Source organism: Marmota flaviventris, chromosome 10, assembly GCF_047511675.1.
Source record: "Marmota flaviventris isolate mMarFla1 chromosome 10, mMarFla1.hap1, whole genome shotgun sequence".
NCBI lineage: Eukaryota > Metazoa > Chordata > Mammalia > Rodentia > Sciuridae > Marmota > Marmota flaviventris.
The window spans coordinates 20,354,604-20,381,158 of NC_092507.1; the positions used below are offsets into that span (position 1 = coordinate 20,354,604).

The 26,555-nt window shown below is 50.4% G+C and overlaps 1 protein-coding gene across 6 annotated transcripts; it reads right to left on the reverse strand.

Annotated features, from left to right (window-relative positions):
- Positions 1-4,335: 4,335 nt before the first annotated feature.
- On the reverse strand, positions 4,336-26,270 carry Fgr (FGR proto-oncogene, Src family tyrosine kinase). 6 transcript variants are annotated; one of them, XM_027937434.2, is made up of 13 exons: positions 26,142-26,270; positions 16,975-17,037; positions 15,837-16,066; positions 15,200-15,302; positions 13,877-13,975; positions 10,207-10,310; positions 9,576-9,725; positions 8,472-8,627; positions 8,201-8,380; positions 7,571-7,647; positions 7,189-7,342; positions 6,259-6,390; positions 4,336-6,159 (listed from the first exon to the last, which is right to left on the reverse strand). In XM_027937434.2, the coding sequence occupies exons 3-13, from the start codon at positions 16,054-16,056 to the stop codon at positions 5,951-5,953; spliced, it is 1,584 nt and encodes a 527-aa protein (XP_027793235.1). In that variant the 5' UTR covers positions 16,057-16,066; positions 16,975-17,037; positions 26,142-26,270; the 3' UTR covers positions 4,336-5,950. The 6 variants fall into 6 exon arrangements, with proteins under 6 accessions (XP_027793235.1, XP_027793233.1, XP_027793236.1 ...); XM_027937432.2 differs by having other exon boundaries at positions 15,837-16,069; XM_027937435.3 differs by lacking the exon at positions 26,142-26,270 and adding an exon at positions 17,604-17,713.
- Between the last annotated feature and the right edge of the window lie 285 nt (positions 26,271-26,555).

A 26,555-nucleotide genomic window follows, 5' to 3' on the forward strand; every position in this document is an offset into this window, starting at 1 on the left:
GAGACCTGGGTGTTCAAAATTCTGCATCATTCCCTTTCTGGGCTCAACTTGCTTGAGACACTTATTTCATTCTAAGCAAGAGACGCTATGGCCAGACCCTATGGAATGCATTTGGAAGTCTAGAGATAAAGTTGTGGGGTATAAGGTTTTGGAGGCCATGTGGACTGGGAACCAGACAACTGCTCCTGATTCTATTCTTACTTGCCGTGTGTCCTTAATTGCCTGTGTTTCCCACGTGTAAAACTGAGGTAGAACTGTCCTGTCGAGAAGATTAACTGAGCACATGGGTATGAAATACTTTGAAAACTGGCAAGAGGATAGGGAGAGATTAACAAGTCATAATGATAATAATAACAAGTCACAGCAGCATGGAGCCAAGGCCGTGGGGCTCACTGAAAGGGAAGAATGAAGTAAGCCTTGGGTAGGTAGCATCTCTCTCCCTGTATATAGAAATTCTTGGGCTGGGCCTGCTCTTGGGACTGCTTCAGGGAAGATGTGGAATGCTACAGAATGGTTCAGCCCAGTCCACGGAAGGGGAGAGTGAAGCCTGGAGAACTTGAAGTCTTATCCTAACTAAGCCACTGAGCTGCAGATCCAAGAACATGAGGCTGATTGGACTGGAGCCATTATGGCCCTGGTTTTCCCCTCCTTTGGATAGGAACAGCTCAGAGCTGGGGCCCAAGAGACCAAGAAAGCAGGAAGCCCCCCTCACTGTGGTACAGTGGAGACTAAGGCCCCCAGGCCCCCAACAGCCCTCCTCCTGGGCCTGTCCCTCTCCCCTCCCCTGTACAAGTCCTCCCACATTCCTCCAGGCAACAGGAAACCCCAGCTGCAGCCCAGACTTCAAACAGCTCCTCCCTCTGGGGCAGGGGGTGTGGGAGGAGAGGCCAGAGGGCAGAGGGCAGAGGTCAGCTTTGTTCCTGCCAGAGGTGGTGAGGGACCTGGGGAAGACAGGGGAGGGCAGGGTAGGGCCCTTGACAGCCACATTGCATGTGTGTGAATTCTTGTGTCCATCAGGGTGTGCCTGGTTCTGGCTGTTGGTCTGTGTCTGAGGATAAATGTGTGTCCTTGCTTTGATTTCTACTCAGCCTGAGTTCTATGTCTGCCTGCATATCAGAACATGCTTGTCTGTAGGTGCTCAGCCTGGGGCCCCACTGATATGTCTGTAGGTATTATTGAGTGGCTGGATATGCCTGCTTCACAGACACGGTCAAAGCTATGTGTCCTTCTATGAGTATGACCTTTGTGTCCGAGAGGGGTGTCCCCTCTCCTGCCTCTTCTCTCATCCTTCCTCCACGTTGGTTACCAGATTGTTCCATTTGGAAAGAATCTAACCTGGTTACTCATATGTTCAAAACCCTACAGTGGCTTCCCATTACCCAAGACTTAGAATTCTAGCCAAGTGCATGGCCGACTAGACCCCTTTCCTCTTTAGCCATAGGCCCCTCAAATTTTATATTCCAGTCACACCTATTTAATTGTAACTCCTTGAACAGTTACATTTCTGAGCTTTCCAATCTGGAATGTCTTCTCTTGCTTCTTTATCAAGAAAATTCTTCAGCGGCTCTGGAGGCTGAGACAGGAGGATCACGAGTTCAAAGCCAGGATCAGCAAGGGGGAGACACTAAGCAACTCAGTGACACCATCTCTAATGTAATACAAAATGGGGCTGGGGATGTGGCTCAGTGGTTGAGTGCCTGAGTTCAATCCCTGGTACCCCCCCACCACCCCCAAAAAAGAAAATTCTTGCTTTTTTTTTTTTTTTGGTCTTCCTCTGAGAAGCCTTCCAGATTTCCTTTGTCCAGTTGAGTTGGGACCCTCCCCTGTTCTCCTGCATGTCCTACATTGTTATTTTCTATGTCAGACCCATGAATCCTCATTACCATTAAACTATGTGCTCTCTGAAAAAAGGAACTGTGTTGTACCTCTAACCCTGGGATGGGAAGTTTCTGAAGGGATGTGGCCCCCATCCCGGGGGCAGTTTCCTGCACTTTTGGTGTAGTACTCAAGGTTTCCACTAGAGGGCGTGCGAACACTACTGCAGGACCATAAAGGCAGCGTGTGTAATCGACGGGGGGGGGGGCGGGGCGGTACGGGGTGGAAGGGAGGAAGGTTTCTATTCTGTACCTGGGAGACAACTACTGGAGTGGATAGAGGACCCACCCAGCTCAGTTCTAGAGCAGTGGAAATTAAGATAGACTCCCTAATGGGTCCTGGGACACCTATATTTCTTTTTTCTGACTTCTCCCAACAATTCATGGGCCATTCCTCATGGACTCCCCTCTTCTACTTGACTTCTGACCCCCAAACTTTCTTCCATGCTTATTAGCACTCTCAACCCTCCTGTAAATAAGTATTTGCCCTTACACGAATGGGTCTTGCTCTACCATACCTCTGAGCCTTTACACATGCTGTTCTTTCAGCCAGAGATCACCTCACTGTCTGCTTCATTAGGCAGACTCTTCTTTCACATACTCCAAGAAATTGCCTTTCGCTCTCAGACTGACCTTGCCCCTAAGTATTATAATTGTTTACTGTTCTGCCTCTCCAGTAGGACCAGTCTATAGGCGACATCAGTAAATGTGTATGAAATTAATAAATAATTTTGTTCTTTTATAAGTACAAGCCTCAGCATGTATGGAACCTACCCTGGGCCCTTCTCTGCACCATGACCTCCCTGGGCCTGACTCTAGCTCAGTATTATACTTTCCCATGCTGCTCTATCAAACAAAGAAACATGGTTCTTGAGACTCTGAGTTCAAATCCTGGCTCTGTCATCCAGCTGTATAACCTTGGATGAGTGTTGGAGCCTCAGAGTCATTTCCTCTTTTGTAAAAGGGTGATAATCTCACCTCTGCACTGCCTCATGGTGAGGATCATATTAGACAATGCATGCGAAACACCCAGCATTAGTCAATTAAGTGTCCTCCTCCCCCAGCATGAACTCGGAAATAAAATTGCCCTCTGAGTCTTAAGCCAGTAAAATCCATGCATCATGGAGGAGAAGAGCCAGGTGGGGGAGTGAATGAGGCGAGAGATGGTTTTGTAAACGACTGAAGAGTTTTGTGAACGGTGCAAACCGCAATCAAGGTGACCCGCCTGTAATCTCAGGGAGGCAGGGCGAGGATGTGATTGAAATTGAGAAAGCAGAAGCCTAATCAATTGCATTGTGCTCTATCTGAAGGGAACAGAAGGCTGCAAGGAAATGGGGGAGCAAGGGAGATTCATTCAGCTACTCCAGGGGGAGAGATGGGGAATAAAAGAGATGGTAGACACTGGGAGGCTTTGGTGTGCTGAGGAGCAGGGGGGATATGTGAACTTCAGGTGGCTCACTGCCCTGCTGGGTCTTCATGGGAACCACATGGGCACCACATGGGCATCCAGGTAGAAGGCAGAGCCCCAGAAGGCAGATAAAAATATTCTGGTTCCACAATAAGACTACAGAGATTGAGAGCACTGGTTTTGGGGCCAGAATACTTGGTTTAAGCCCCTGCTCTGTCACTTATGCCCTGTCAACCTTGAAAAAGCTGAATTCCTTCACTATGGCTCAGTTTCACTATTGGCAAAATGAAGACAGAACAGCCTTGTCTTTCATAGGGTTCTGTGAGGATGAGATGCCCCATGCACTCAGCAGGATGACGGGCACAGCGTAAACAATTTGTAAATGGCGATGGCAAAGAGAGCTAATGTGTACTGAGCATTTTGTTGCTACTTCACAGATGAGCACATTGAGGCTTGGAGAGATTAATACTTGCAAAAAAATCCACATTGCCAGCCAGTGGGGGAGGCAGGATTCACAACAGACACTACAGCTCCAGAGCTGGGCTCTTATCTGCCTACTCAAAGGCAGGTAGCAACGCTGCCCTCTTGCTGACACATCAGGCTGTTGTGAGGTGGATGGTCAGAGTCTAGGGCCCTCGTGAAGAGTTTGCTCCCGAGTGATCCGCAGAGCAGCCTCCCACTATTACAACAACCTGAGTGGCAACTTGGACTCATTTTTTGTTCCCATCCAACAACCTCCAGCACAGGGAGAGGCACAGGGAACACTTGATTCACATTGACTGCTTTGTCCCCCTTTCCTTAGTGTCTCCAATTTGAGGATATTTCCAGGGACTCTTTCTGCCAAAAACTAGGGAAGAATCACACACACATATACGCCAAATATACTGTCTTCCCACAGCCTAGAGGCAGTGAGGTCTAGTGAAAAGAGCATGGTATTGGTGTAAGGCCTTCTGTATCACATACAGCTGTATGATCCTGCTATATCCATAACCCCTAAACCTAAGTTTTCCCATTTACCAATGGGGTAATCATAAAAACAGGCTCAAGACTGGATTAAATGAAAAAAATTTTTTGATGTAAACACATCTGACATTCAGCAAGCAGGCACTTAATAAATGAGTTATTATTATTATTATTACTATTACCTCTCCCCAACCTGACAGAACTCCTTCAGAGCAAGGGCAGGTCTTATTCATGCTTGTGTTCTCAGGGTTCTGCTTAGCAAAGAGCCTGTCACATAATTGATGCCTAGTAACTGTTTGCCAATTGCAGCAGTGATTCTTAATAAGTCACAGGGTCAACCAACATTTCCTAATGCGAGAAGTGGGAATCCTTATTCCCTGTTCCCTTGTTTCCACAGGGAGGCAAGTCAAGTCCCCAGTTTCTCAAAGGAAGATCTAGAGGGTGGGACAATTTGTCATCTCACAGGTGCAAGGCAGGTTGTTTAGCACCCTTGATTCCAGCCAGTAGGAGCCCTCAGTCATTGTAACATATAAAACTGCTTCCAAAAGCTCCCTGGTGAGGTCCATAGAGTTAGACTAATCCTCAGGCCTCTCCTCTTCCTTCCCCTTCCTTCTACCTTCTTTTGGAGAACCAGCTGCAGAGGGCCCTTTGGGGTGTCCTTCCCTACTGCTCTTGAAGGAGGTCTAAGGTTGTTCCAATGTGCCTATGATGAGTGGCAAGTCTCCTGAAATCAGGTAAACAACTAGTAAACCCATTGTGCACAGACTGAAGGCCACACTGGTATTGGAGGGGATATTTTGATCGATTTCCAGTTGCCTGTCTTCTCTGCCCATCTCTCAACTCATCCTAAATTCAAACGGGGATGAGTAGTACGACTTTCGGGTATCCTAAAACTCTGCTCCTTGTGCTTATCAGGTGTTAAGGCATCTCTTACCTTTCCCTTCTGCTCCCAATAGCCAAATCTGTCCTGTTCACCTCACTATTGCTCCAAAGGAAGATTCAGGGAATTTTCTTGGCTCAAAGATTCATATCGTCATTTTCCTCATTTACATAATCAATAAACACACATTATTTAGAGAGGCGACCTCAGCAACTTTCTCCCTCAGATCTGGGTCTGGACCCCAATCCTGGACCACAGCAGTCAACCAGCAGGAAAGGAATACGGCAAAGAATTCCTCAGTCTGTAATTTACAAGAGAATTGAGAGCAGGAGGCAAATCCTTGGGGCCTGGGCCAGAGAGGAATGACAGGAGGATAGGAAAACAAAGATTGGAGTAAGTGGGAGAAGGGGAATCCATGTTATAAATAAGTAGACAAGGTGTGAGCATTTTTGAAAGGCAGGGGAGAGAGGCCAGAGGCATGTAATCCTCAGTAGGAAAAGAATAAACAACACTTGGGGTCAAAGTCAGTGAGAGATGAGCTCTGGGCATCTGTTTCATCCTCAATCTGAGTGGGGTGTCCTAGATTTAGATTTAAGTGGGAAGGCAAAGAACAGTGCTTGGGGTCAGAGTGGGTAAGGGATGAGCTCTTAACCTCAATTTGCTTCATCTATAAAATGAGTGGGTTGCCCTAGATGGTGTCAGAACACCTGTCCTCTGACATGCTCAGGGTCTATGGGGTTCTAAGCCTAGAGGCTTTGGGACCAGAGTCCTGGGAATTTGTAAAGGGTATTAGGCAACCAGAGTGGTGGCTGATTCCCAACCAGGCTATGTCTGGTCTCCAGGCTGGTACTGTGGTTCTGTGGAGGTGAAGTAGTCTTCTAGGAAGGACTGCAGGTACTCAAATGTGGGCCTCTCCTCTGGGTCCAGACGCCAGGTCTGTTCCATGACTTCATACAGGGATTCTGGGCAGCCAGGGGGGCATGGCATGTGGTAGCCATGCTCTACCCGTTCCAACACTTCTCGGTTATTCATGCCTGCGGGGTGGTGCTCCGTCAGTTAGGGTACCTGGCCCCTCCCAAAGGAACTGCCAGGAGGAAGCCCTTCTTTGTGACCCTCCCCCAACCCCAGCACACCTGGGTAGGGGACTCGGCCCTTGGTGATGAGTTCAGTAAGCAGGATCCCAAAGGACCACACATCTGACTTGATGGTGAATTTGCCAAAGAGGGCTGCCTCTGGGGCTGTCCACTTTATGGGGAACTTGGTCCCTGGAGAGTTTGGAGGAAAAGGGAAAGTTAGTGAGGGGGGTCCCTGAGAACAGCTGGATTAAGAGAATGGGGAAGTAAGGATCTTGGGGACCCTGAAGACAGTCTTTGGACACAGCAGAAAGGACCTGGTATCTAGTCCTTTATGTGTCTAGTATATTGCTAAGCACTATAACATTGTGATTTTTCATAATAATAACAGCTATGTGTCTAGCTTTTACTACGTGCTAGGCACTGTTGTTTTTTCTTCCTTCCTTTCTCTCTTCCTCCAGAGATCCAGAAGCCAGGACCAGTAGACAAATGTTCTAGCACTGGGCTGCATCCTCAGCCCCAGGCACTGTTAGGTGATATATATATGCATTCATTCATGGAACCCTCATGAAAACTCCATGAGGTAGATACTAGGGTAGGCTACAAAGGAGGTACTGAGTAAGGTAACTTTCCTAGCTTGCACTGCCAACAAGTGGCTGGGATTCATACCAGGAATTCTGATTATAAGAATTCAGATTCATACACCCTATTTCCTCTAGCTTAAGAATTGTAGTGTGAATAACACATAATAGTCTGCTTGGAAAATATTTGTTGACTTACTGTTGTTTGAATATTTTCATTTTAGTTCAGAAAAGGCTGCTCATAAAGGTTAGGTGACTTGCCCATGCCAAATGTCTGGCAAGTGGCTGAGCTGGGATTTGAACCCAGAATTGCCTCTTGAACACAGTGGCAGGGTTTCTGAGTATGTGGAACTCATGGCAGCCCCTTGGAGCTTTGCAAACTCTAGGGAGGTGGGGTGAAGATCATCACCTTGCTGGGGGTTGTACTCATCATCCTTGATGAGGCGGGCCAGCCCAAAGTCAGCGATCTTGCACACCAGCCGCTCCCCAACCAGGATGTTGGCTGCTCTCAGGTCTCGGTGGATGTAGTTCATGAGCTCCATGTAGGCCATGCCCTCAGCTACCTGGCGATGGGGGATAAGATGTGGGGAGAAGGGAGCTCATGTGGACGCCTCAACTCCTCAGCACCATAGCCTTGGGTGAGGGGTGAGAGTAGCAGTGCTCTGCCTTACACCTGATACAGAGGGCGGGGCCGCACTTCCTAGGGTAGGCTAGGTATTTAAGAGCTCAAGGATTTGTGGAAAGATAACAGGAGCAAGATCTGAGGTACAAAGGCTGCTGGCTCAGTTTACCTGGGCTGCCATATCCACCAACTGGGGCAGATTCAAGTTCTGGCCCTCCCGGTCCTTGAGGAACTCCAGCAAGCTACCTGGGGAGACGAAGTCAGAAAATCAGCCACAAGACCCCTACTCCAGGCTGGCCTGCTCTAGATTGTTCGTGCCCCAATCCCGAACCTACCTAATCTAGCCCGGCCCCGCCTCCTGCTCCCAGCCCTTTCACGTGAGTCAGCCCCAGACTCAGGATCCCACCTGACGCCTCAACTCCTCCGTAACTCGCCCAGATGCTGTCCCTGTACGGACTCCGCACATACCTCCGCCTGGGGCCCGCCGGACACGCCCCACTAAGACTCCGCCCCAGACCCGCCCCAGACACGTCCGGGATCGTGCGTTCTCCGCCCAAGCCCCACCCACCAGCTAAGCACACCCCCGGAGGCCCCGCCCCACCCCGCCCGCCCCACATCCCACTTGCTCTAACTTGGCGCAGCTGGGAACCCAGCACTCCTGAGGTTTCGCGTATTCCAGCCTCTAAGACTCTGACAATTGTCCGTCGTCCCTTCCCAGGTCGGGGTCCAGGTCCTACCCCGCCTTAACCTCGCACCAACTCCCGCCCTCCCAGGCCCCGCCTCCTGACCCGCCTCTCACCATGGCACATAAACTCCGTCACGATGTAGATGGGTTCCTCAGACACCACGGCATACAGCTGCACCAGCTTGTCATGCCGCAGCAGCTTCATGACCTGCGCCTCCTCCAAGAAGGCCTTCGGGGACATGGTGCCTGGCTTCAGCGTCTTCACCGCCACCTTGGTGCTACCATTCCACGTGCCTGCCCGGTGGCGGCATCTTGTCAAGATTCGCTCCCCGCCAGCCCAGGCCCACGCCCCAGCCCCTGGCCCCAACTCCGGGGACTTCCGTACCCAGCCACACATCCCCAAAGCAGCCGGTGCCCAGCCGTCGCTCCAGCGTAATGGAACTGCGACTGATCTCCCAGGCGTCCTTAGCCAGGCCCAGCGTCTGTGGCTTCATGGTAGTGCAGGCTGCTGTGAGCAGGTGGCACAGCCCATCATTCACCTCTGGGGGTGAGCAGATGGAGGGAGGTTACAGGCAGGCCAGTACACCCCCATACTCCTCATCCCACCGCATCCCCATATCAGACCTCAAGGTCAGTCAATCATAAATAACTAGGGCCCAGGTGAGGTTCCAATCCAGGACAGAGGGCAACTCAGCCCTCTGAGTGTATAAACATTTTGGTGCCTGGGGAAGGGAGTTGCACCCAGAGGGAGAGAAGATCCCTTTAAGGATTGGGACCTTCTCCTAGGAGGTGGCCTCCAGCTGGGCCTTTAAGGATAAGGACAGATTCTGACAGGTGGAAATGGGGTTAGGGATTCCAGGCAAAACTGTGGACAAAAGGCCCATTCCCTTCCACGGATCTCATCCTTGGCCTAACCATTTAAGATGGAAACCTCAATCCCAAAGCCAGTTTTCCACAGAGTCAGGCCCCTTCTGCCTCCTCCCCAGGTTCGGAATTGTCTGCTTCTCCTTCACTGCCACTGACTGAATCTGGCCACTATCATCTCTTACCTGGAATGGCCATTGTCCCCTAACAGATCCCTCATTCTGCCTTGCCCCCTGGCATCAAAGCTCCTCTCAGCAACCACAGTTTCTCACTGAAGTGCAGACAAATCGGTCAGCCCCTGCTCAGGGCCCTGTGATGGTGACCTCCTGCCCTGGTACCTAGGTGGAGCACTCAGGACATCACTCACACTCAATAGTTTTCAGATTTAAACCTTAAGACAAGAAACTGGCCAATTCCGGGCTCAGATTTTAGGAGATGCTGCTTGCCACGGTGGGGCTTTGCACCTCAGTTTCCTCTGAATTACACAGAGTAGGATCCTAGGCTGGGAACCTCCATTTGTGGGTTCTAGTCTTGGCCTGGCTACTATTGCTTTGGGGAAACTTCCTCTTCTCTGAGCCTCAGTCTGTCCAACAGGTTTGCTCCGGGATCTGAAGCACCCACTCACCGATATAGTGCTGCACCAGCTCCTGCACTGAATGGAACTGGGCCCGCGTGGTGATGTAGTAGCCACCTGTGTCCAGCTTGCGAATTTTGTAATGTTTGACATGATCGCCTCTGTTCTGGTCCCAATCACGGATGGACAGGGAGTAGGCACCTGTGGGGAAGGGTCACTTTGGATCCACTGTCCTCCTCTCCCTCATTCTGGGAGCTGGAAGAGGCCCCAAAGACAGGAACTCTGTAGGGTTTTTTGTTTTTGTTTTTGTTTTCGCACTGGAGATTGAACTCAGAGCCTTGCACATGGTAGGCAAGCATTCACCACTGAGCTACATTTCCAGCCCTTTCTTTAAAATTTTATTTTGAGACAGGGTCTCTAAATTGCCCTGGCTGGTCTTGAACTTGGATCCTCGTGATTCAGCCTCCTGAGCAGCTGGAATTACAGGTATGTGCCACCATACCTGGCTGAGGCTAGGACTCTTTAGTCTGATAGCCATGTCTCTAGAACCCAGAGCCAGTCTGAGCCCTGCCTCTCTACTGGATCCCAGTCTTATCCCTGAACCAAGCACCACTGGCCAATCCTAGCCTAGCACTAATGGCTGGGCCTCCCAGATGCCAGTGGCATGTGATACAACCCCCACCTTTGGTAGTCTCACTCTCCCGAATGAGAAAGGCCCCTCTGGGGTTGCCTGGTGAGAGAAGCTGCCTCTCTGCATCCTTCCTTCCGATCTTTCCAAAGTACCACCTGTTGGGAAGGACAGGCAAGAATCAGGTACACTCCCTTCAAACCCCCTTCCCCCTGAAAAGCCAGGACTCAATTTCTTCACCTGTAAAATGGAGCTCAAACATCTACTTCATAGCCCGGGCATCAAGATCACGGAGCAGAGGAGCAGGAAATGCTTGGCACATAGTAGGTGCCCCCCAAAAGTTAGGCTTCTCCTCTCTAACCTTTTAAGTATCTCTTGAATTAAAATTGCTAGAACTAAGTCCCCAGTGGCCTCATCAGGGTGTCACGGGTTCCCTTAGTTCATCTCACTGAAGCCCTCTATGCCCTCATGAGGAAGTTGAGGCTCAGAAGGGAAGTGACCTGCCCATGAGGCTAGATGATGTACTCCACCTAAAATCCTCTGCCACCCACCCTAGTTCTTTCCCCACCATCTCAAGCAATCACTCAGATCCCTCCCCAACCCCAGCTCCAAATGCTTCCTCCTCTGGCCTCCAGGACACCCTTTCTTGCTTCTCTTCTCCTTTTTCTAATGGTTCTCAACTGCTGCTTTCCTCTCATCCTCTTAAATTTAGTATTTTTGTCCTGAGTCTTGACTTCAACCTCAGGACTTACCTACTCCTGCTTTCTCTTGGGGATTCTTTCTGGGATTCAATTATAGCCCTAAGTCAACTATGCAAGTCCATTGGGGGAACAGAAGTGACACAGGTGCTATAGAAGACTTGGATGTGGTCTGATTAGTAGATTGACCGACGTGTTACCATTTGGGCTAAATTCAAAGGAGCATAATTTTCAAATCAAGGGAGGTAGAAGTCTCAGTGAACTCTGGGAGATTCAGTCCACACCTTCATGCTGGGAACAGTTTGGGGAACAAGGGAGGTATTCTCAAATGGTATGCCCAGGAGGGCAGGCAGAGGGAGGAAGGAGAAACGGTTTAAGGACTGTGTAGACATATTCCCAAGTTTTTTCAAAGCCCTCCTCCTACCTCTACCCATAACATAAGCTACTTTCTTAATAAACGGTATAATAAGAATAACACTTATGTCAGGTTCTGCTTTATATATATGTGTGTGTGTGTGTGTGTGTGTGTATTCATTTAATTCTTATAATATTACAAGGTAAGTGCTATTACTATTAACCCCCACTAGACAGATGAGGAAATTGAAATACCTAGTGGTTAAGCAACTTGCCTGAGGCCACACTGCGATGCCAGAATAGGAACCCCAGCTGTCTGCTCTGGGCCCTGTGATCTTAACTGCGACTCTGCACTCAACCACAGCCTGCACTGGGCACTTCTTAGACATCTTGACATTGCCCCAGGAACCTCCCAAACCTCCGTCCTCTATATTATTACCCCTCCTCTCCTCCATGCCTCCCTCACCCTCTGCAGAAGGCCTTACCCAGCTTGTGCTCTGGACCCTGCCCTTGCTTCCCTCTGCTTGAGGAATTCCCTCACCCTATAAGCAGCCCCCACATGCCCACTTTTCTTCTTTCCCCAAAGGTAACTGCTCTAAGTCCCATCTTTTTTTTTTTTTTTTTTTTTTTTTGGTAACTGGGAATTGAACCCAGGAGTGCTTAACCACTGAGCCACATCCCCAGCCCTTTTCTATATTTTATTTAGAGACAGGGTCTCACTGAATTGCTTAGGGCTTCGCTAAATTGCTGAGGCTGGCTTTGAATTTACGATCTTTCTACCTTGGCCTCCTGAGCCACTGGGATTATAAGCGTGTGCCACCATGCTGGCTCTAAATCCCATCTCGCCATCAACATTGCCCTTAGCCTTTCTCACCTTGCCTTCACTTGAAAGTGTACTTCACACTTGCTAGCCTCCCACTCCTCCCAGGCTCTGCTGTCTGGCCTCTGCCCCCACTTCATGGGAAAGATCTCCATCAAGGTCACTCCCATTGCCAAATCCATTGGCAGCCTCTGACATGCTTTCTCATTTCCTGAAACTTCTCGCCCTCCCGGCTGTTTGGTGTTGGCCTGCCCTGTTCCTCCTCACGTCTCCTATGACGCCTTCTCTTCAGGGCAGCTTTCCCCTTTTCCGCTTTCCCCTAGGACTTGGGTCCTAGGGCCAACCTCTCACTCTCCTCCCTCTTCCTTCACCCTCCTGTGCAGCTTTAATTATCATCCCTACTCTGAAGAGTCCCACATTTCAACCAGCCCAGGTATGCCATCTGCAAGGGCCACAGCACGCAAGGGAAGGAATCTTAAGTACCAATTAGGAAAAGGTGACCTTCTCCTGGACTATGAGCATGGGCTGGGCGCCTCCCATACAGAGCACAGTCTATTCTAATTGTTGGCAGCCTCCTCCACCAGGGTGTTCCTCTAAAACCTCAGTCCAACAAGTCCCCCCATAACCCATTACCTCTACTTGCCCCTTTGTCCTATGCCTTAGCACTGGCACCATCACCCACCTGAAGCCGCCCTTGATTCCACCTACTCTGCGCAGCCAAATACCCAATCAATCACCAGGTCTTAGGGATTCCATTCTGCAAGGACTCTTTTTTTTTTTTTTTTAACCAGGGATTGAACACAGGGCATTTGACCACTGAGCCACATCCTCAGCCCTATTTTGTATTTTATCTAGAGACAGGGTCTCACTGAGTTGCTTGGTGCCTTGCTGAATTACTGAGACTGGCTTTGAACTCAAGATCTTCCTGCCTCAGCCTCTCAGGCTGCTGGGATCACAGACCCGCAAGGACTCTTCTATCCTTTTTTTTCTCGTAAATGTATGGCACCCAAGAGGATAGATCTTAAAAAGCTTTTATGAACCCCAATCTCCTCATCTATAAAAGGGGGACATTAATAATATCAATAAAGTTATTGTGAGAATTGAATGAATCAAGCTAGGTAAAGTATCTGTTACAGGCTCTCAACTATATAAAAATAGTCAGTGAATGTTAATTCCCTGCTATTTTTTTCATTTTTGGGGGTGTGTGGGGATTAAAACCAGGGAGTGCCTTGTGCATGCTAAGCAGGAGGTGCTCTAACACTGAGCTGCACCACAACTCCTCCCTGCCTCCTTTTTTTTTTTTTTTTTTGTGGTACTGGGGATTGAACCCAGGGGCACTTAACCACTGAACCACATCCCCAGCCCTTTTTTGTATTTTATTTAGAGACAGGGTCTCGCCAAGTTGCTTAGCTTCTTGCTAAATGGCTGAGGCTGGCTTTGAATTCACAATCATCCTGCCTCAGCCTCCCAAGCTGCTGGGATTACAGGCATGTGCCACCATGCCTGGTTCCACTTTATAGTTCTTTAAAGCTCACACACAGTTGCCATCATTGAGAGGCCAGGCAATTGCTGCAGGACTATCTGGCTTCATACAGCAGCTCTGCAGCTCACTAGCCATGTGGACACTGAGCCTCAGCTTCCTCATTTGTAAAAGAGGTAATAATAGAAGCACTTTAAAGAGCATCCAGCACACAATACCTGCTATATATGCATTATTCACTATTATTTTCATCATTATTGTCTCATTTTATTCCCACAGTAACCTTACAAAAGTGTAGACAAGCGGGCAGGCTCAGAGTTTGGACTCCAGGATCTTATCCATAGGACCGGCCTCCCCGCCTTCCCCACTCACTCTTCAGCTTGGATGGAGTCCACAGGAGCCACATAGTTGCTGGGGATGTAGCCAGTTTGTCCAGAGCTGAGAGACCGTGCCTCCCACCAGTCACCTTCACTGCAGGCATAGAACAGGGTGGTGAAGGGGTAGTCAGCAGCAGCTCCAACCCCTGGGGCACACAGAAGCCAGACAGGGCCATGCTGATTGGTGGATACTGGCCCTGCCAACCCCTCATCTAGGGACTCCCCCATCTGGATCAGCTCTGCTCCCAGCCACTGCAGCTGTCCCAGGAGGGCTATTCTCTGAAGAAGGAATCAGTTTGAGAACATCTGGATCTCCTGGCTTCTTTTCTCTCGCTCCTTACCTGGGCAGGAGTGAGTCAGCTAACTAGGTCTCTTGCCCCACTGATGCTCCCCCACCAATGGTTTTATATTTCCTTCTAGATAAAATCCAGACAGCTCATTCTTCTTCTTTTTTATTTCCTTCTAGATAAAATCCAGACAGCTCATTCTTCTTCTTTTTTCCTTCCCCGTGCTGGGTATGGAACCCAGGACCCAGCACATTCATTCCCAGCCCCTGGATCTCAATCTTTATGATCCGACTAGACCTAACTGCTTGGTGGTTTTCAGAAGTCATCATTTATTCTCATTCTCTCTTCCTCCTTTCTCACCTCTTCCTTCACTCTTGGTTAATTTCTCTAATCTCATCTTAAAAATCATCTCCTCCAGGAAGCCTGCCCTGAGCACCACTACCCTGGACACCAAGTTTGGTGTTCTTTTGTGTTCATATTTCCTCATGTTCCCTCCACCCACAAAGTAGTCACCCACGTTTGTTTTTGTTTTTTTGGATGTGTATGGTTCTGGGGGGGAACCCTGGGGCACTCTATTACTGACTTACACCCTTAGCCGGCCTGCTCCCTCCCTCCCTTCCCTTCCCTTTCCTTTCTTTCTTCCTTCCTTCTGACCCTCCTTCCCTCCTTCCTTCCTTCCTTCCTTCCATTTTTTCTTTCGAGACAGGATCTTGCTAAGTTGCTCAGGCTGGCTTTGAACTCGTGGCCCTCCTGCCTCAACCTCTGTAGATGGGATTAACCCCACCTCTGCCACCATGATCACCCAGTGTTTTTTGTTTGGTTTGGTTTTTCAATGCTGGGAATGGAACCCAAAACCCTGCATATGATAGACAAGTGCTCTACCACTGAGCTGCACCCCCAGGGGTTTTATTTTCATGCACATGTGTCCCCAACTTGTCTGAAGCTTTCTGAAGACAGGGACCAGATAGAACTCTTCTGGGGTCTTGCTCCCAGCCCGCCTGGGGCCTGAACTAAGTGGCCTGGTCACTTACGTGTTGTTCAGGATGTGGAACTTCTCGCCCTTGGTGAAGGTAAGGTCATCCTCTGTCCGGGCCTCATAGTCATACAGGGCAATGAACATGGTCACCCCGGTCCCTGCAGAGTCAGGGTTGCTCAGTAGAATAGGGAACAGAACAGAGCACCAAGGGTGCTGCACACTGAGATTCCTATTCCCCAGCCAGGCACTGTGCCTCCCCACTGCCACAGAGCCCCAATTTTGCCAGAGGCCTTTGGAATCCCGTGGATTTTTGGATTCAAAATTCACCTTGGCCCCTACGTGGATTTAGGATACATAGCTTCATGCCCTTCTTACCCTGGAGAGTCCCCAAATTGTCTACTTTTCCTCTTCCCCACCAAGAAGACCCCCCCCCAACCTGGGAAGTGGCACCCGAGAGGCCAGAGGCATCTGTCATTGAGGTGCCTCTCTCAGATGAGAACAGAGCTCCATCTCCCTCTCAGACTGGGGTTTCAGGGTAGGGCTGTGCACACTCCCTCAATCTGGGTAAGCTTGAGAGGACAGCTGCATCTTCCACATTAGTCTGGAAGCTTCTAAGGACAAGTCCACATGTCCCCTTCCCTCAGTTTCTCTTAGGACCCAGGAAGCACCTGTCTCCAGGCCTCTGGACTCACCTGAAATGCCCCTGATGGTGCCACTATCAAGGAAGGCAGGGCTGGTGGGCTGGGGGGTAAAGTTGTTATAGTTGGGGATTTGGGCAAAGGAGGGTGCAGGCCGGGCCTGAGTGGGGTCAGGGCCATAGCGATCTGCAGCCCCATAGCTCTTGAAGTCCCCTTCCAGGCCAGCATCTTCCTTGGGCCCCGGCTCCAACTTCTTGCAGAACACACAGCCCATTCCAGGAACCCTGCTGCAGAATGGGGGTGTGCCTCACTCAGGGGCCCTTGCCAAGTGCACCACCCTATGCACACACACTTCATAGGCACCAAACTCCCACTCAAGGGCCTGGATTAGGATCCTCCCTAGTAAGGGACAAAGGTGCAGCAGGGCCATTTTTGGGTCTGCCTTCATGTGTTTGAATAGAGTGTGTCTCCTCAGTGCTTGTCTCCCCGCCCCCTCAAGTCCACATCCCTGGGGCTGATGTTTTACATTGGATGGTGCTGTGTAGATTTACATATTTTTGCCTCCCATTGCTTTGAAATGTTGTTTCTGCGACTCCTTCTGGGTGCTTGTGCATGTGTCTTTGTGTGTCTCTAAGTGTGTTTAATTGTGTGCGTGCAGTTCCTGGTGAACATCTGTATGTGCAGGTTGGTGTGTACAGAGTTTGTGTAAAGGTCTGCAAGTGTGTTTGGCTATGTGTGTGCACATCCATATGAGCGTGTGAGTATGTGTTTCTGTATGAGTGTCAGTCTGTGTGTGTGCGCGTGTGTTCGGGTCTGTATGAGCTGGTGTCTCTGGTCTGTGTGTCTGTGACCATGAACACAGCTCTGGGTGGAAGCTTATGGGCTTGTCTCTGTGCGTGCCTGTGTGTGGGTGTCTGTGTGTCTGTGTCTGCATGTTTGCGTGTAAGTGTGTAAGAGAGCTGTGTGTCTGCACCTGGAGATTCCCTGCAGAGGGGGATCAAGGCCATTTCCTGTCGTGGGTCCAGCCTCAGGCCTCTCAAGCTGCCTCATTCTGGCTCACCCATCCGTTACCTAGCAACAGGGCCCTTGTAGGAGGAGGGGGCTGTGAGGCGGTTGTGGGGCCAGGAAGGCCACCCCCACCCTGTTTCCTGACCCTAAAAGCCTTAGTCCTCCACCCCCCGCCCTCACTCACCCCACAGGCCCTGACTCCTGGGTCAGTAGGGCTGCTGCATCATCCTTGGGAGGGGCTGGAGACCTGAGGGTGAGACAGAAGGACATGAAAGATGAAGGTCCTGCCAATGTTCCTGGCAGCCAGCTGCCCGGCTCCTGCCCTCTTCAGGAAGCCAGAAGGTCTGGGCTCCACCCCAGCATGACTTCTGCCTTCATTTTCCATCCCACCACCCCTGGTACACTTACACATCCACCCTCTCACGTAGGCCACACCACCCACACCAACTCTCTCACACTCGGATCCCCCTGACACCAACACATGAACACACACACCAGCACACAGTCACACAACACCACTCACAGCATATGCTTGCGTGAGTGTGCTTGCCAACACCACCACACACCAGCACAGCTCCAAGAAGCCCAGGCTCTGAAGCACGACAGCCCCCACACACGTCCACAGGCGTGGATGCCTCCCAGGTTAACAGACTCTCACACTCAGACGCTCATATTTTTGTATTTAGACCCATCTCTCTAACTGGATTTCTATCAAGCTATGCTCAGCTCCCTGGAACCTTGCCTCTGCTCCCAGCCTGGGCAAACCCCAGCAGCCCTAGGATCTCTGGTGCCAGAACAAAAGCAGACACCTACCTCCAGAGCTCCACTCCTAACCGCACATCAGAGAAAGGTTTAGGGCAGCAGTTAGGGCCAGTAGTCCCCTGGGGAGCTCCCCAAATGAACCAAGCCTTCCCTAGCAATAGTGTCCTCTGAGCAACAGGGTAGGGAGGTCATTGAGCAAGGGGTCCCCACCCCTCCTCCTCCGGGCCAGAAATTCTGCCATTGCAACACTCAGAGAGGAACTGGCTGGGGAGAGGGCTCTGTTTCCCAAGATGTAAGAGGAATGGAGAGCTGTAGGGTGGGGCCATCTCAAAGAACCCGTTTCCCCGAGAGGGGTCTGAAGATCTCGGAGATAGGGGGGCTCTAACTTGCCTCCTTTGGCCCCCTCTTGCCCTCCTCTACAAAGAGACTCTTCCTCTTTTCTCAGAATCCTGCCCTTCTAAACCAATACCACCAGTCTTTTCCAGGAGACCTTCGTACATCTAACAGGTTCAGTTGCCTGTGGACAGTTCTGTCAGACCAGTGGCCAGACCTCTGTCCTAGCCCCACCAGCCCCTCTCACCCTTCACTGGAACTGTTCTCTCATGGGGCGGAGGGTGACACCCATGTGGTGAACTGTGAGGACAGTTGTGGTGAGAGGTCTGCCCTAAAATAGGCCCCGTTCTCTAGACTCCCACTGAGACCTTTGCCCCAGGACCCTTCTGTGAAACCACTGTCTGCAAGGCCGGGTTGCAATGTGGTTGGGGCAGGGGAGAGAATAAAGCAGGAAGGGAAGGAGACGTCTAGGTTCAAGTTGAAGGAACTTTAGGGAAGGTGAGAGGAGAGATGGGATGGATATGAAAGCAAGGGTTCCAAGGTAAGAATGAAGGTCTTCTCACAGGAAGACAAACACACACCTCAAAAGCTGCACCGAGCTAACGCCAACCCACACAGGCCTCTTGACACATTCTTGGACAGTGTCTCAGCTGCATACCACACATCATACAGACTCTGAGCTCCTCTGTGCTGATTCCCAGACACATACATCTTCAAGTGTTCACACGCCACATATACACGAATTTCCAGCCCTCATCCGTCTGTACATAGACACACACACACAGCCTCTCCACAAGAACAGTAAATATGGCTGGCTTCTGTAATTCCAGCAACCTGGGAGACTGAGGTAGGAGGATTGAAGGTTCAAGGCCAGCCTCAGCAATTTAGTGAGGCCCTAGGCATCTTAGTGAGATCTTGTCTCAAAAAAAAAAAAAAAAAAAAAACTGGGGATTTGGCTCAGTGGTTAAGTGCCCTTGCCCTTGGGATCAATTCTTAGTACAAAAAAAAAAAAAAAAAAAACCAGCAAAATATGGAATTTATAGTATTTTCTATGTAGCTGCCAGTATGTTAAACTGTACCAATACCACCTCACAACTACCCTATAATTTTATTTTTTTTTTGTACCGGGGATTGAAATCAGGGGCACTCAACCTCTGAGCCACATCCGCCCTATTTTGTATTTTATTTAGAGACAGGGTCTCACTGAGTTGCTTAGCACCTCATCATTTCTGAGGCTGGCTTGCACTCGCTATCCTCCTGTCTCAGCCTCCCGAGTCGCTGGGATTACAGGCATGCGCCACCGTGCCCGGCCTAATTTTAAATATTTTTTAAAATTCTTTTTAGATGTAGATGGACACAATAGCTTTATTTATTTATTTATTTATTTATTTATTTATTTATTTGTAGTGCTAAGGATCAAACCCAGTTCCTCACATATCTTAGGCAAGCGCTCTACCACTGAGCTCCAACTGCAGCCCCTAAATTTAAATATTTTTATTATTGCTGAGGCAACTCCCAGGCACAGAGAGGCTTAGAAAGTTGTCCAAGATCACCCAGATGTATCTTGGCATTTGACTCCAAAATCTGAGCTGTCAACCAATCCTCTCTATTCCCTGTCACAGATATAGGTAGTTGCAGCCATTTCTACAAATAAATGTGTGCAAATTCAGAGCCCAGATAGGGACACACATAGATTACATAGCCTTCTTCTTGAGACAGCCCCGCACAGCTCTCCTCTATAGGATACAAACTTATACAACTCTGGGGTCCACACATAGCTACACTGTTCTCACTTCCAAATAATACTCAGGTGCAGATTGCCACAGCATATCTCTACAGTCCAAGGGGAGCCGCAGATTCTGCATTCCTGGTATGGGGGTAGGGAACAAGACCAAAAGCTAGTGGGCCGAGGAGGAGCCCTGACAGGGCTGATGTTTGGCCAGCAGGCAGAAGTGGGCAGCTCTCAGGGCTTTATCACACCCAGACTTGAGGGGACCCATCTGGGCCTGGCTCTTGGGACCAGTATGCTAAGGGGCTGAGAGGCTGTGGGACACAGGGTTTGGCATCTGCAAGGCCTTAGAGAGGGGTCATATTGCATGTGACCATACTCATGTTTTTTTTTTCTTCTTTTTTCTATCTTTCCTTCTTTTTTGGTACCGGGAATTGAACCCAGGGGCTCTAACACTGAGCCACATCCCCAGCCCTATTTTGTATTTTATTTAGAGACAGGGTCTCACTGAGTTGATTAGAGTCTTGCTAAATCGCTAAGGCTGGCTTTGAACTCTCTGTCCTCCTGCCTCAGCTTTCCAAGCCACTGAGATTACAGGCATGCACCACTGCACCTGGCAGCTCATGTGTTTTTTTTTTTTTTTTTTTTTTGGTGGTGCTGAGGATTGAACCCTGGGCCTTGTGCCTGCAAGGCAAGCACTCTACCAACTGAGCTATGTACCCACCCCCCACTCCCAAGTAGTTTTTGTCAGAGAGAAAAAGATGAGAAAGACAGCGAGAGAGAGAGAGAGAGAGAGAGAGAGAGAGAGAGAGAGAGAGAGAGAGAGAGAGAACACAGGGGTGGGGTGGGCAAAGACTGAGAGAGAAATAAAGAAAGATAAAAAAAATCTAAAAAGCCAGAGAGACAGAGGATGGGAGAAAAAAAATCAAGCCCTGATTTGTAGCATTTGCTGATGTCCCTGGTGTAAATATTCCCACCATGGCTGACTTAAGGCTACTGAAGTGACTTCTGGGAGGCAGAGCTGGAAAGGGATGCAGAGAATCAGCTCCCCTCAGCCAGTACCAGGCAGCTCCCGCCCGTCACCACCAGAGAGAGACCCAAAAAAATGCAAAAAAGAAAAGTGGAGACAGAAATGCAAGGTAGAAAGAAGAGCAATGGAGAGATAGAAACAGAAAAAGAGAAAGGAAAAGATGAAAAGAAAGGTCAGTGACAGAAAACTAAAGAGACTAAAGAGCCGGAGGTGGTGGGGAGGGAACAGGACTAGAGAAAGCAGGCTGTGTCCTCTCTGCTCAGGCATCTGCATGAGAATAGCCCCCAGGACTCTTTGCCCCTTGCTCTGATCCCAACTCTCCTGCCACCAATTCTCTAGGGAGTGATTAGACTTCCTCAAAGTCTGGATGACACACATTATTAGTAAAAATGTGCTAATTTATTAAACATTTACATAGTGGTTGGCATCATGCCATGCAATTCCTATGCATGATCTCAGTTGGTGACCTTATGAAATAGGTTTATTTATTTTAATTTTTAAGTTGTTGATGGACCTTATTTTATTTATTCACTTATATGAGATGTTGAGAATCGAACTAGTGCCTCACATGTACTAGGCAGGTGCTTTACTACTCAGCTACAGCCCCAGCTTGGTAGATTTTATTTTTAAGCTTTATTTTACAGAAAGGAAACTGAGGCACAGCTGTTAGTAACTTGCCCAAGATTACACTTGCAGCAGGAGGTCAATCATTTGGTTCCAAAGCCCACCTAGGCACTGTTCTATTTTGTGGTTCTAGTAGAAGCAAGGATGTGTGTCCCTTTATGAGTGCCTGCTGTGTGCCAGGCCCTATGCTATATGCTCTATATTGTGGTTATGGCCCAGAGAGAGAAACTGATCTGCTGTGTTTCTTTTCTGGGAGACTCTGAATTGGCTACCTGCTATCACCAGAAAGGGAGTGACTCAAAGAATGGCCACCAGCATTCTGGGCACTGCAGGACCTGGAGCCTATTTGTGAATTTTTTGTGTGTGCGTACTGGGAATCAAACCCAGGGCCATGTGTATGCTAAGCACATACTCTACCACTGAGCTATAACCCGTGTCCAGAGTATGTTCCTTGAACATCTGGTTAACAGGAATAGGTTCTCAGAGCCCCATCAGGATCTAAATCAGATTACAGGTTTCAGAGCTGAGATCCAACCTTAGATCACGGTACTCCCTAACTTCAACATCCACCCCTGGGTGACCCTCTCTAGGTCTGTTCTTCAGATGAACATCAAGGCCTCAGAGTCTCAATTTTCTTGTCTGCACCTTCCACGCAGAACTGTTGTGAGAACTTCATGTGACAAAGCTCTTGCTTAGTGTGCAGTGGCTAAGATAGGCTGAGACCCACCAAAGCAGAGTAGCATGGCTTCCAGGGACACTTGTTAATCTACTCTCCTCTTGTGTGCAGGTGGGCAGTGACTTGCCTGTCACAAAGCCAGGCAGAAGATTCAAAGCCAGGACTATTCAGTCCAGAGTTCTGTTCCTGGCACTGTGGTGGTGTTCTCCAAAGCCCAAGCAAGATCACGCTGTCCCTAAATGGTGAATTTCATTCTCCCTACTCAACCCCTGGACAACTGAAAACATCATCCCTGACATGTCACATGGCAGCTAACCACCCAGCAGGGAATCTGTCTCCCACTCATCCCTACCTTATACATAGGAGCTCCAGGCCCACCCATCTTTTTTTTTTTTTTTTTTTTGTACTAGGGATTGAACTCAGGGGCACTCAGCCACGGAGCCACACCCACAGCCCTATTTTGTATTTTATATTATTTTTTGTACTGAGGATTGAACTCAGAGGCACTGGACCACTGAGCCACATCCCCAGCCCTATTTTGTCTTTTATTTAGAGACAGGGTCTGACTGAGTTGCTTAGCGCCTCATCATTGCTGAGGCTGGCTTTGAACTCACAATTCTCCTGTCTCAGCCTGCAGAGCTGCTGGGATTACAGGCATGAGCCACTGAGCCCGGCTCCAGCCATCCTTTTTTGAGGGCCATACTTCCCAAAGGCCTTCAAGGCTTTGATGTAGGCACAGGATGTCCTGCCCTCTCAACCCCTGCCAAGGATCTGGGGATCAGGAGACAGATTAAGGCTCATATTCTACTCCTGCCTGACAACTAGCTTGAGATACTGGGCAATTCATCTCTCTGAATTGACGGTTTTTTGCCTATAAAACAGGAATACAAATTTCTACCTCACTGGGTTGCTCCTGAGCATCAAATGCTGTCAAGCCCCTGACATATCAGGCTCACAGTAGGTGCTCAATGAACTTTCACTTCCTTCCTGTCCCTTTGAAGAAGGGGGGGTATTGTAGGGGGAGAGGTGAGAATGCAAGATTGGACGGGGTTGAGAAGAAAGAGAAGTTCCCAAGCAAGGTGGGAGTGCCTAGCACGCCTGGGGATTTCACCAAAAGGGAACTGGGACTTGGGGCAGTGGCAGGAAACCACCATCCTGCAAGAGTTCCGGCTTCTCCTCAGGCTCCTGGCTAAGCAGGGGCAGGCCCTAGGCTGGAGGGGGAGAAGTAAGTCTAAGGTCTGCAGACTCCCCCATCCCTCTCAAGCCCTGAGCCCTCACTGAGGGCTTCCATCCTCACCTGCAGGTCCTCTCACTGAGTCCTGCCACCCACATGACTCAAGGGCCCTTACTGAGCCCTCATTTCCCTCACTGAGGCCCTCAGCTCTCAACCCTCTTGTATCTCAACCTTCCTCTCTTGAGGCCTCACAGCCCTCCCCACCCCTGAATGTGCAGAGGCTAAGACTTACCCCATGAGACGCACTCTATCACCCCTGATAAGGCCAGGGGAGTGTGTAAGTGCACATGCGTGTGTGTGTCTGTGTATAAGTGAGGCCTCTCTGTGACACACTAGTTCTACCCTCCACATGGTCCTGAGGATAGAAGCTGAGTTTTTTCCTACATTCTTCTGGGTAAAATTTTTTTCCACCTATCACTGAAAATCTGCTCACTAACCTCTAAAACAGGGGTCTTTTGATCCTGCTGGCTTGAGACTCAGGAGAATGGAAACCATGAGTAGTTTGGGGGGAATTGAGGGAATCAGATCTAGGTTCCACAGGTGGCCAAATGGGAAGTGCCCCCAGGGGTCCTGCTGGGGTAGGGTGGGAGGCATCTTGCCCTCTCCTATCTTGGCCAACCCAGTCTGCTCTGTATGGAAAAGGCTTTGGCTCCTCCTTCCTTTCCCAGATCTGGATTTCCATACCCATCGTGCCAAGGTCTGGCCATTTCCTTTGGCACATCAGCCCCAGGTGGCTACAGAGAACACCCAAACAACCACATATAAGCTCCAGGCTCAAGCTCATTCACTCAAAGCCCAAACCAAACTCACTAAGACTCACACCCTCACTCACAGCTTCATACCCACTGCTGAGAAGGAGCTAACCTTAAACCCATGGGCCCTGCCTTTTCCTCCCCATTCCACCATCCCCCTCTCCAGAGGCCATATGAGTTTAATCAAGAATGGAATGGGGCTGGACACTTTGGTACACACCTGTAATCCCAGTGGCTCCAGAGGCTGAGGCAGGAGGATCACAGAGTTCAAAGCCAGCCTCAGCAAAAGTGAGGTGCTAAGCAACTCAGTGAGACCCTGTCTCTAAATAAAATATAAAAGAAGGCTGGGGATGTGGCTCAGTGGCTGAGTGCCCTTGAGTTCAATACCCTATACCAAAAAAAAAAAAAAAAGGAATGGGGACTCAGGCCTCGGCTCTGGCTACTTCCTGCACCATAATAAAATGAGATACCCTGGATTCAGGGCCTCTACTGCTGGCCCTGCAAGACACTGACTTCCAAATCTGCATCCATCCATGAAATGGCAACAGAGCCCTGCTCTTCCATCCCTACCACAAACCTAAAGATGCAAAGGCCTCAAGATCCCTAAGAGACCATAGGCCTGAGGGGCAGCCAACCTGATGTGGCGCATGGAGGATAGGGACAGATCCCAAACCCTGCTGGGATCCCTAGAATGAATTCTCAGCAGATCCACAGTAGATGCCAACTGTGTGCTGCTGGTCTCTGGAGGTGCTGTCAGTAAGACCCAGGCTTTCGGCTCCCCCATCAGGTTTTGAGAAGGTGAAGGACAGTGATAACCTTAACCCCTTCAGCAAAAGCGCTTTATCTGTAATCCCAGCTAGAGGCAGACTGAGGCAGAGGATTCCAGGGCCAGGCCAGTCTAGGCAATTTAGCAAGACCCTGACCCCAAATAAAATAAAAAGGGCTGGGGATGTAGCTCAGAAGTAGAGCTTTAGCCTAGCCCGCCTGAGGCCCTGGGCTCAATCTCCAGTAGAGCAAAACAAAACAAAAACTGCTTTTCTGCAGGTGATTCACAAGGGGGAGAAATAATTTCTCGGCGTAGTTCAAATGAGGAAGAGACTGAGAGAAGTCCTGTAACTTGCCTTTAGTCACACATCAATTAAGAACCCAATCTTGCTAAGAACCCAGCTCTCTGAGACTGCAGATCCCTCACCCCAGGATCCCTGAAACCTGAATGCCATCTCCACACTCCTCGGTTGGGCAGCATGCCCCCGACTGAGGATCCAAAACCCGGACGAAAGCGGGACCAAAGGGGGCCGCCAGCAGCGAGCCTGCAGTGACCCAGCGCCCGCTGGCCTCTCCGCCCTCTCGTTGCCATGGAAACAGCCCCTCCAGGCATTCGCGGTCAAAGGCAGGATTTCCGTCGGGGTGGCCAGCAATTCCCGGATCCCGAGGGGAATGCGGACCTAGACCGCTACTGCCGGCGGGGAGGGGGCGCCCCGAGAGGCCGGTCCCTGCTGAGGGCGGGGACTTCCCCAGGAAGCTGGGACCCACGGCTCTAGCGCCTTGAAGGAATCCCCTGCCACCGGAGCCCGCCCACCACTGCCGGACCCGAGGGTCTGGGGGCTGCAGTCGTGGCCGCCTCGTCTACCTCGCCGGCCACCGGCCTCACCCCGACTTCTGCCGATTCCGGACAAGGGGCATTCCTGGACCCCCGGGACTATGCCCAGTACTGCGTCCTCCACAAATCATCCTCCTTGACTCCCTTCGCGTGAACTCCCGCGCCGGATCCTCTCAGGACCCTCCACCTAGTCCCCCTCTGTCAGAGCTCTCAGCGTCTCCTTAATTTCTCACTCTCAAAGTCCCCTCCACTTCTCCCACAAGACCATTTTGGGGTTCCCCTGAGCCCCTTCCCTTGACTCTGCCCGCTTCCCAAAGTCTATCAACCTCACTCCCTAGGTTCCCTACATTCTCCCCATCAGACCTTTATGGGGAGTCTCTTTAGTTTGCTTTCTCCATATTTTCTCAGCTCTCTCCCCAAATATTAAAAGCCTCACTCTGCAGGTCTCCAGTGTTCCTCCTTAAGCCCTTTAGGGGTGGTATCCCTGGCGGTCAGCTCCCTGAGTCTGCTCCCCAAGTGCAAGCTCATCCCCCGGCGATCTAGAGTGTCCCTGCCGGAGCGGGAGGGGCACCACCTGCCCTTCCCAGCCCCCACCTGTCACGGCCGCCTACCTGGTCCCAGGGGAGCCCGCTTCTGACCGACCTGGGGCGACCCAGCCCCGGTTCCCAGAAGCCACAAGTGCTGACGTGGGGGAGAAGTGGGGTGCTGCCCGCCTCTGCCCGCTGCCCCTTCTGGGCAGAGAGGAGGAAGCCGCCTCGGACTTCTCTCTTATTGCGGTAGCGGCGGCGGCGGGGAGAATTCACAGTCACGCCCCATCCCCAAGCCAGCAGCCCGCAGCGGGGAGGGGCCCCCAGATCCCGGCCTGCCCGCCCCCACTTTCCTCCTTCCCGGGTTACCTGGGGTCGGCTCTCCCAGCCCCCTCCCCACACCCCAGCCCCTCCCTGCGACCTGAATGCTCTGCGATGCCTTCCCAAAGGCGCCCTCTCCAAAGGGAGAGGTTTCTCACCCCCAAGAAGCACCTGGTC

What these genes read in the sequence shown, in the direction of transcription:
- Fgr (XM_027937434.2), bottom strand. Translation starts at nt 16,056, where the DNA reads ATGGGCTGTGTGTTCTGCAAGAAGTTGGAGCCGGGGCCCAAGGAAGAT. An exon ending in GACGGAGTTTATGTGCCATG is followed by an intron (nt 7,648 to 8,200) that starts GTGAGAGGCGGG and finishes TCGTCTCCCCAG; the next exon opens with GTAGCTTGCTGGAGTTCCTC. An exon ending in GGGCCGAGTCCCCTACCCAG is followed by an intron (nt 6,160 to 6,258) that starts GTGTGCTGGGGT and finishes ACCACCCCGCAG; the next exon opens with GCATGAATAACCGAGAAGTG.